The sequence below is a fragment of the Syngnathus leptorhynchus genome, chromosome 5, assembly GCF_054491065.1.
Source record: "Syngnathus leptorhynchus isolate UIUO chromosome 5, UIUO_Slep, whole genome shotgun sequence".
Classification (NCBI taxonomy): domain Eukaryota; kingdom Metazoa; phylum Chordata; class Actinopteri; order Syngnathiformes; family Syngnathidae; genus Syngnathus; species Syngnathus leptorhynchus.
The window spans coordinates 15076608-15086557 of NC_141199.1; the positions used below are offsets into that span (position 1 = coordinate 15076608).

A 9950-nucleotide genomic window follows, 5' to 3' on the forward strand; every position below is an offset into this window, starting at 1 on the left:
TTAAATGTATAATAAAATGTATTAAAGAATAGTATTTGCAAAACAACCCGCGGGTGCAACATTCCACGTGTCAGACTTGTGACGTTATCATCGCGACCCGGGAGACGTGGAGCCGGAAGTTGCTGTCAGTTTAACATTGCGAGTCACGTGACTCATATTAGAATTGAATTGAATTTTAAATGTTGTAAAATAAAACAAAAAAAAACAATCCGCGCGTTAGAAAACAAAAATCATTGATTGTCGATGATACAACTGCCTATTTAACAGCGCATTTGTTATTTGGTCGCTTCGTTACGTCACAAACGTGACGAGGACTGATGACGTCGCCTGGTCCTTGTTGAATGTTTGGCAATTGTCATACGAGTCGAAACACCAGGAAGCGAAATGAGCTAATAGCTAAATGCTAAGTTCCGTATGTTACCGTTGCGATGAAAGCACACCATATCAGACCACTCATGTTTTTTTGACAATACGACGTGATTCTACTTAAATTTCGACGGCTATCTTCTCACTACGTTTCCCCTGGTGTGCTGTTGTGAGACCGTGAGCGGCCGCTCCGTCCATCGTTTTGGCTCGGTAGCATAGCTTTTCATTTGGGAAACATGGCTGTGGCGCACCGAGCTGGCGTCGTGGCCGCATTAGTTCTCGTCTTTCTTCTGGATGCTAGTAAGGCAAGGATACACAAACTCATCCTGAAGGTAAGTCAGAAAGCCGTGAACCACAGTGGACTGTGGGTCTTATTAGCTCGGGCAACTAGCACGCCTCTAGAGCCGGTTCGTTCGCTTTATTCAGATATGTACGTGTAAACTACAATGTGGTTGTATTTCCACTGCGAGTCTTTACTGTAGCAAATATTTTGTGTTTGTACGTTTTCGTGACACAATACACACACACACACACACACACACACACACACACACACACACACACACACACACAAACCTTATTCAGCACGCACTTATTAATTGATATGGAGTTGTTTGTGTGTTCCTTATGAATTGGTCTTGTTTTTCCAGAATGAAACTCGCTTCTTCGTCCACCTCAATACTTTTGGCTTTTATGCTAACGGGACTCTGGATGTGAACCTCCACTCTCTCCGCATCCCACAGCAGCTTGTCAACTATAGTGCATACCCAGTAAGAAGCTTTACGTTGAGCTGTCTGCAACAACTGGCTGTTTTGGTCAACGTGTTCTCTTGTGCTGAGGGGGGGTGGGCAAAAAAAATCACATCTATCGTCATCGTGTCATTCTTGACATATTTGCTCTTTCTATTTGTCTGATTTCAGGTTGGGTTTAGCCTCTCCAGGGCACGTGTGAGCGGCGTCTTATCTTACACAGTGAGTATTTGCCACAATCGGATCATGTGAGAGGAAATTTGGGTCATATTTTTGGTATTGGGTGAATTTTTATTTCTATTATTCTGGAGAACATTGTGTTTGTCGAAAAGGAATTAAGCAGGAAAATCCACCTTTTTTTTGGTCCATTTTGCAACTCGTCACCATTCTCCTGTTTTCTGCATTTGGTCATTTGATGTCCGTAAAAAAGGAGTTACAAATGTGCTGGCTTTTTTTTGTGCTATGTGATATGTCCCATTTAAATTGCCCATGGTTCTGGAAAAAGCATGGAATATGACAACATAATTATCATGAGACAGCAATAATAATACAACTTTTTTTTTTCCTCAGGCCGAAGAGACTGAGACGTGCCCTCTCACACTCACTAAAGTAACCAACAATGAACCGCTCATTCTCTTTCTTATTGACATCAGCGATCTCAGGTGGGTGTTTGTGTCCGTGTGTTGACGTTGTCAGAATGTTCTCAATGTTCTCCCGTGCTCTCGCTGTGTAGCGTCAACGTGCGTGTCCTCGGTGATCAAGACAACATATTGACCGGCAAACCGAAGGCCAATGTGCAGACCAAAGAGAAAGGTCTGTGTTATTTCCACCGTCAATTCTATTTTAACGCGATCAATGTAAGAGGAAGGGGTTGGCTTTATTGCTGATTGCTAGCTGAATAGAAAAAGTGTTATATTGTCGGCCTTAAACTGAAGTTCCAAATTGAGATCTTTGTGTGCTTCAGGTCAGAGGTCCAGCAGGGAGTCTCCTGCTGAGACTCCAGCTAAGCCGGCGGAGCAGGCCCAAGACGACAATAAGCCGTCTGACAAAACGACAGTTCAGGCCAAGGTGGAAACAAACGCAGAGGCCAAGGTGGAAACAAACGCAGAGGCCTTGGATCAGACAAAGGAAGCTAAGACGGCAGAAAAGATGACAACTGAATTCCAGGTGACTCGATAGTCTCCTCCTGCGTCCGTGATGTGAAAGTCCAAATGACCTGACGTGTTTGCATTTAGTTGGCGTCCACCAAACAGCTGACGCTAGCTTTGGAGAAAGTGAATGACACCTACGCGTTCAACGTAAGAGCACTTTTAACTCTCTCACCGCGAGATGCAGGCATTTGATTGGTCCTGACCTCCTCCTTCTCCCCCCCCTCCTCCTCTTCCACAGTTTCATCTGCTTTTGGGCCTGCTGGCCGAAGGCCTGTACAACTTGAACTTCTACTACTGCCAGAACATGGTGCCTGGCATCAACCGGCCATACTCCTTCACCGTGAGTTGACTGTGGTCTCGTGCAAACCCACCACCACAACCCCACACACTCAATTCAACCTCAGCGTGTCCTTCGTAGCTGGAGATGACCGAGAAGAATCCCGGTGGCTTCCTGTCGGCGGCCGAGATCCCGCTCTCCCGCCTCTACATCGGTATGGCCGGAGTCTTCTTCGTCGCCGCAATGGTGTGGGTGTACACGTTGATGAAGCACAGGTAAAGCAATTAACTGGGTGCAGGTCCCTCACTTGAAAGACGATCTGGAGAGATCACCAATGTCTTGTGTCTGCAGGTACAGCGTCTTTAAGATCCACTGGCTTATGGCGGCACTGGCCTTCACCAAGTCCACCTCGCTGGTTTTCCACAGCGTGAGTCCAAACCACAGCGCATGAATAATTAAGTGCATCCTGGATATGATTTAGTAGTAAAATATTATGGAGGAGGGGAAATCATTCAAAGGCTTTCTTGTTGTTTTTCAGATCAACTATCACTTCATCAACACCGAGGGTCATCCCATCGAAGGCTGGGCCGTCATGTATTACATCACTCACCTGTGAGGCTGGCGACCCTTACATTTTTTTGTACAAAAATCTGCTTTGTGTGTGACTCCTAACGCTCCCTCCCAGGCTCAAGGGGGCGCTGCTGTTCATCACGCTGGCACTGATCGGCACCGGCTGGGCTTTTGTCAAGTACATCCTGTCCGATAAGGAGAAGAAAATCTTTATGATCGTCATCCCCTTGCAGGTGAAACTTGTCGCGCGAGGCCCCGAAGTGATTTTTGTTGTCGTCGTTGACGCGCTTGCGTGTTTACGGCTGCAGTGCCTGGCCAACGTGGCCTACATTATCATCGAGTCTACAGAAGAAGGTTCCAGCGAGTACCCCCTGTGGAAGGAGATCCTCTTCTTGGTGGACCTCATTTGCTGCGGCGCCATCTTGTTCCCGGTCGTCTGGTCAGTTGTCAGTGTTTTGCATTTGAAAGAACTCAGTGCTAGAGAATAGCATTGTTTTTTTGTTTTTTTTTAATTGTCTAATGTGTTTTGCAGGTCCATCCGTCACCTCCAAGAGGCTTCGAGCACGGATGGAAAAGGTGAGTTTCCCCCAAATATCAAATGGAATGCAATCATATGAGCGATGGATTTGATTTTGTTTTTTCACCTCCAGCTGCCATGAATTTAGAGAAGCTCAAGCTCTTCCGTCACTACTACGTCATGGTGGGATTCGGCCATCGACTCGTTCACGTTGCTCGTCTATTGACCCGGTGACCTGATTGCTCTTTTCTTTCCTTCAGATTGTGTGTTACATCTACTTCACACGGATCATCGCCATTCTGTTGAAGGTCACCATGCCCTTCCAGTGGCAGTGGTGCTATGAGGTACCATTGAAGTCAAACACAGTCAAATTAATATTGATATTAACGTTTGTCTCGCCACTGCCCTCCTCAGTTTCTTGTGGAAGTATCCACTCTGATCTTCTTTGTGTTGACGGGCTACAAATTCCGGCCTGCCTCCAACAATCCTTATCTCCAGCTGCCCCAGGATGAAGAAGATGAGGAGATGGATGAAATGTAAGCCCCTTTTTACTCCATTTGAAATGTCAGCGACATATGAGCATTCACTGGATTGATTTTATTTTATTTGTTTCCGTATGTGCAGCGTAACGGAGTCGGGTGCTCTGGAGGGCATCTCCAAAGTTAAAAAGACGTCGAACGGACGCGAGCGGCAGAAGGAGGCCACCTTGTGAGCAGGGCGTTTGAGTGCGGGGGGCCTTCGTTTTTTGGGGGGGGGAGTGGCACGCACACACATGGACCAAGGCTTCTTCACCAACCACTGCCACAGGCTCCCCTTTTTTCGGATGCTCCTTCCCACTTCCTGCCTATGCAAACAGACTTCATTGTCTCTCACGACAGACACAAACGGACGGATGGACGGACGGACGGACTAACGAGAGGCCTGACCTCGCTGTCTCCAAAGAACATTTTAGCTCTTCATGTGTGTGTTTCTATTTAACACGGCACGAGCGCATCAAGCTTTTCTCGATAGTGCGCGTGCAGGTCCTTAGAACACAAGAATCCCCCCCCCCCCCTCTTCTTCTTCCCCGCCAGCCACACACACGCTCAGGTTCCTTCCTCCTCGGCCAATCGCGACATTCAAGGCATGTTAATTTTCGGACATGTTTTCCGGAATATTTCAGTATTAGGTTCTCAAGGTAAAGTCAAATGATTGATCACCAACCCAACCGCCTCTATTTGGTGCCGCTCTGAAACATGACCATCTCCTTCTGTTTTGTCTGCTTTTTTTGGTTTTAGTCTACTATGGGTATAAGACCTATTTTATTGACAAATTATTGGAATGGATTGTTGGTATTAAAGTGTAGTGAGTGTAAATAATGTGAGACACAGAGCCCTCGGCAACCCCTTCCAGCAGAAAGACTTGCGAGTGCTTGCAGTTATTTGGAAATAGTGTGAGGGGGCAAGCCAGTTCTACTGACATGCTCAAGTGCATGCGTGCCTGCTGTGTTTGAGGACTCTATTGGTGAAATATGAATAAACTTAATTGAAGTTTGCTTTTTTTTTTTTTTTTTTTAAATGGATGTGACCTCTATAATAAAGCTGGTGTTCTGGGTGTCGCTCCTCTCATCTTTGTCTTATGAAGATGCATGCAGCACCATGACTGGAAACATGGCAATCTGATTAATATTGCAGTTGTGGAATATGAATCGATATCAATCCATCTATTATCTGATGTGGGAGGAACACCCACGCATGCACGGGGAGAACATGCAAACTTCATATAGAGAGGTCCAGAAGTGGAATTGAACCCGGACCTTCCCAACTGTGAGGCAGACCAGTGCCCCACCCCGCCACCCTTTTTCAATTCCCACAGAATAATATTAACCAGAATGATGTGTTATAAAACTAGTGTGTCATCGAACATTATATATAATAAAAATATTTTACTAAAAAGCCAATTCTAAGTAAAGCTTTAAAACTTAAGACAATTTAAACCGGTCGTGCTGTAAAATGTTCAATATTAATGCAATGCTCTTCTCACTCCTCCCCCTGGCGCGCTGAGGTGCCGTGCTGGAGATTTCTGGTGCGTCATAGTGCAGTACTCTTCTTTCCTCCTCCACCTTCAACATCACGGCGCCTTCATCTTCTGCGGGAAGGACACACACGCGGGACCATGTAAGTGACACACAAACACACACTAACATCAGTTTTTATGAATTTTCTGCGACCCCCCCCCCCCCTCTTGCTGCGTCACGATCAAGTTTACGTCATTGCTACGAATATTGTAATAAATTATAAAGAGTTGTATCTATTGAAGCTTGATGGGAATTTTGAAAGTATTTTTGCTTGCCGATCTTTCACTTGACCTCCCAATGTCTTTGCTCGTGGGAACAGAGGAGAACGTGGGGGGGGATCATGATGCAGCAGTAACACCACGCTTTTTCCTTCTTGCTGCAGTGACAATGCACCACACGCAGTTTGCACGCTCCCGTACACACATAATCTCAGTTTCAAAATATGCTTTGGAATAGTAACAGGGTAAATCCATAATTGCATTTTCTGGGTTTTGCTTGAGCATGGGGAGAACATGCAAACTCCACACAGGGAGGGCTGAAGGTGGAGTCGAACCCACACCCTCCGAATTGTGAGCCGGATTTTCCAACCAGTGTGTCACTGTGACGCCTACATACTTTTGAAGATACATTTTTTGAATCAACATCCACTTACACTGAAAATACGTCAATTTTTTTTATTTGAAAAAAAAAAACTTGTCCTCCAAATATACAATGTTTGCGTCTTTCCAGGATTTTCCTGTCAGTATTAGCAGTGTTGGCTCTTGTGGTTACCACTGAAGCAAGTGTTGGGTAAGTTGCACGCTAGCAAAACATGGTGGCCATCCAGAAGATTCCGAACGACCCGTTCGTTCTAACGATAAAAAAATACAACTGTTACTGTTTGTACCGGTTGCAGCCCGAGCACCAATGACAGCTTTTGCACAGAATCAAAAGAATGTCTGGAGTTTGAGCTGGTCTGCAAAACCGATGAATATGAAGTAAGTGATGACACCTTTGTTATGATCAATGTCAATAAATTGAGTATTACAGCACATTAAACTCGCCCAAATTGAGTATTAGTACTAGTATTACAGCACATTAAACCCATCCAAAGTATTCTATGATTTCCATTGGTTCATTTTTATTCCATGACATTTTTAACCCACTTATGGAAGACTTGCACATCGAAGGGTTAAAGGTCAAAAGTGCTGACTGTGATTTTGTGTAGGTGCGACACTACAGCCCCACTCGCTGGGTGTCCACAGACGCCGAGGCCTACTTCATGGGTGTGGGTGCTGCTATGGCCTTCAGGAGACTTTTTCAGTACATCACCGGTGCCAATGAAGCAGGTGACAACTGTTTTGATGGAGAAAATGTTGGCCGCCCCTCCATGACCGTGAGAGTCTGTGTGTTTGCCGGCAGGTATACAGATGGAGATGACGGCGCCCGTGCTGGTTAAAATCCCGGAAGAAACCAAAATGTGGGAACCGGCTGTCTACACGCTCAACTTCCCGCTGCCGCAAGCCTATCAAGACAAACCCCCCGCACCGACCAATGACAAGGTGAGGGGTCCTGTGTGTGTGCGTCTGGAAATAGATGTCACAAGGTCGCCGCTGATATGTGTGTGTGTAGCCAATAAAACTCAATGCAGCTCTGCTTACCGTGTCAAATTTCACCCCTGTCCCGCTAGTTGTATTTCACCGAGATGCCCGGGATGGACGTCTACGTGCGCAGCTACGGAGGTTGGATGTTGTCGGTGACGTCCAGACTTCATGCGCACCTGTTGACGAAAGAGTTGGAGAGAGTACGGGCGTCTTACAATCATACCTACCATTATGGTGTCGGCTACGACAGGTGCGTACGTTACATAGCGTTAGTCTGAGGAGTGTGAAATAAATGCTAATGTTTTCGCGAGAAATTGTTGAGGGGGAACTGGCTGGATGCCTCGATACACGATTTACGAGTTTTTCCAAAATGCTAGCCGTTAAACAACACACCGTTGACAAGCAATATAAGAAATACACTCATCCATTCTTTATCCTCTGTGAAGAGCCGAGATCTCTATACTGTGCAGAGTTCCGTGCGCAGTCTGCTTTATATTGCCCCCAGGTGGCAATAAAATGCAAAGCAGTAAAATGGCTATTCAGTTAATGCGTCAGTGTCACGATAAGTCATTCGATCTTTTTCAATTTTATCGCGTTTTTTGTTGTTCGTTAAAAAAAAGTTTGTAAAACAGATGAATGGCATTTTCATTCATTTCAATGGAGAAAGATGATTTTACAATTTTTAATTATTATGTAAATATTCTCATGAAGTTTCACTGTGTGTGTTTGTGCTCGTGCGTGCGTGTAGTCCCTTAAAGCTTCTCAACAGGCACAACGAGGTGTGGTACGTCTCCAAGGGGTCGCCAGTGTGCTCAGATCCAGAAGAGCCCACCCCTGCTCACACCCCCAGGACGCCACCGAGCCCTCCTGCCGAACTCCCATTAGATCGTCTCGCAGACTCCCCCTCCCTCACGACCGCCATCCTGAAATCATCCAACACCTCAGACACGCCTACTGACACACCTTTGGACACGCCCCCGAGCCCCTCTTCTTCCCGCCTCTTGATCAACCTAAGCCCCGCCCCTACCTCGGCTCAGGTCCTGACAGACGTGTTGCCCAACGCTACTGGGTTCGCCTCCGTAGCCACCTCACTGGAACCCAAGGGGGACACCAACCTGGCGAACAACACCATGCCAGTTTTGGCCAACGCCCAACAAGATGGCGTCTAAGTGGAAATATGTCGTTGCGCTACTACATCCACTATGTTAACTCCTTGTGCTTCACTAGTCACTCACGTATGCATCACAAAATGACAGTAATTAGCCGCTGAGTTGGGTAGAAGGTAACGCTAAAAACAGGAATCGGCATTGTATAAGTCGCTGTTTCAATTCTGAAGAGAAATGTATTTTGCACTTTAAAAAAAAAACAGCTTTGTTGACTCACCTATTCACAGATTTGGTTTGAGGGCCACTCTCGTGTTGGCTCGTGAGTGAACGATTCGTTCAAAAGAACGACTCTTTTCAGTGAACGAATCACTTGAGGAAGTGTTTCGATCTTTTTTCAGTTCATATGACTTCAACCAGTAGGTGTCGGTAATGCGCATTGAAGCTGGTGCCACCTCGCTGTGAAATAAAACAAAGAAAATGACGTAACTTCACGTTCACGAACGAGTCGTCAATTGCATTTCCCGTTCACCATCTGAACGGATCTGTGAGTGAACGAGTCAGTGAGTGATTTACATTTCCAGTTCATCGCGAGAACGGATCAGTGAGGGAACGAGCCAATGGATGAACTGCCTTCCTTCCCGTGCATCAACGGATCAGTCAGTGAACGTGTTGCGTGTCAGAATGTCGATTTACGATTTGCCAAGGAAAGAAAGCACCACTCACTGAATCACCACTTCTTTTATGCACGTTTTTTCCAAGCTAAAGGCTAACTTTATTGCATGAAGGGATGCACCGTTATCCAAAAACGGAGATTATGCTTCTCTTTGGGTAATCTTTATTTGATAACACTTATAGTAGTTTTTAAATAACGTGTATGCATATAAATAAATATTGTTATCCAATATATCTACTGCAACGTCACATTAGATTGCTGGTTTGAAATGTACTTTTATTGTTATTATTATCATTATTATTATTGTCATAAACATTTGTGTGAAAACTTGTCTGGTGTTTTATTCCTTGTTTTTATATTCGCCAATTAAAACATAAAAAATCTGACATTTGGTTAACTGCTTTATATGACAATATGTATGTGTTTTACGTTGTTATGAATTGGTGTCCCCCAAAATAAATGTCGGCATAACGGATTTTTTTAAACCTTTTATTCAAACACAAACACATTCGGTATAATAACACCATCAACTACGATCCAACAAATACAAAATTAAAATGTCGACATAATATGAGTCGGCTGGCATAGCAGCAACGCTGTCTGTCACTCACTCGTGAATCTTTGCGAACAAACCCGAAAATGGCGGTGTACCTAATAGAGTGTCCAAATGACGTCACAGATCAAACAGCCAATCAGAAAGTGGGGGGTTGTTTGGGTGTGGCACTTTTCACTTTCATTTAAATTTTGACCATGATTTTTCCCTAATGAAGTGGCCTGTGATTAGGTACACCTGAAAATGGCGGTGTACCTAATGGAGTGTCCGAGTGACGTCACAGATCAAATAGCCAATCAGAAAGTGGGGGTGAGGGCGGGTGTGGCACTTTTCACTTTCACTTAAACTT

At 45.2% G+C, this 9950-nt stretch overlaps 2 protein-coding genes across 2 annotated transcripts; both read left to right on the forward strand.

The window, feature by feature from the left end:
* The first annotated feature begins 303 nt into the window (after positions 1–303).
* On the forward strand, positions 304–5223 carry gpr108 (G protein-coupled receptor 108). Its single transcript, XM_085913091.1, has 18 exons — positions 304–698; positions 1017–1136; positions 1287–1337; positions 1686–1777; positions 1849–1928; positions 2080–2282; positions 2351–2413; positions 2505–2606; positions 2685–2818; positions 2895–2970; positions 3082–3155; positions 3229–3346; positions 3422–3552; positions 3646–3689; positions 3764–3813; positions 3891–3974; positions 4045–4166; positions 4255–5223. The coding sequence occupies exons 1-18, from the start codon at positions 603–605 to the stop codon at positions 4340–4342; spliced, it is 1728 nt and encodes a 575-aa protein (XP_085769217.1). The 5' UTR covers positions 304–602; the 3' UTR covers positions 4343–5223.
* A 964-nt stretch (positions 5224–6187) lies between these two features.
* Positions 6188–9311, forward strand: soul5l (heme-binding protein soul5, like). Its single transcript, XM_085911617.1, has 7 exons — positions 6188–6255; positions 6416–6475; positions 6582–6663; positions 6894–7014; positions 7088–7227; positions 7356–7519; positions 8018–9311. The coding sequence occupies exons 1-7, from the start codon at positions 6188–6190 to the stop codon at positions 8436–8438; spliced, it is 1056 nt and encodes a 351-aa protein (XP_085767743.1). The 3' UTR covers positions 8439–9311.
* Positions 9312–9950: the final 639 nt, after the last annotated feature.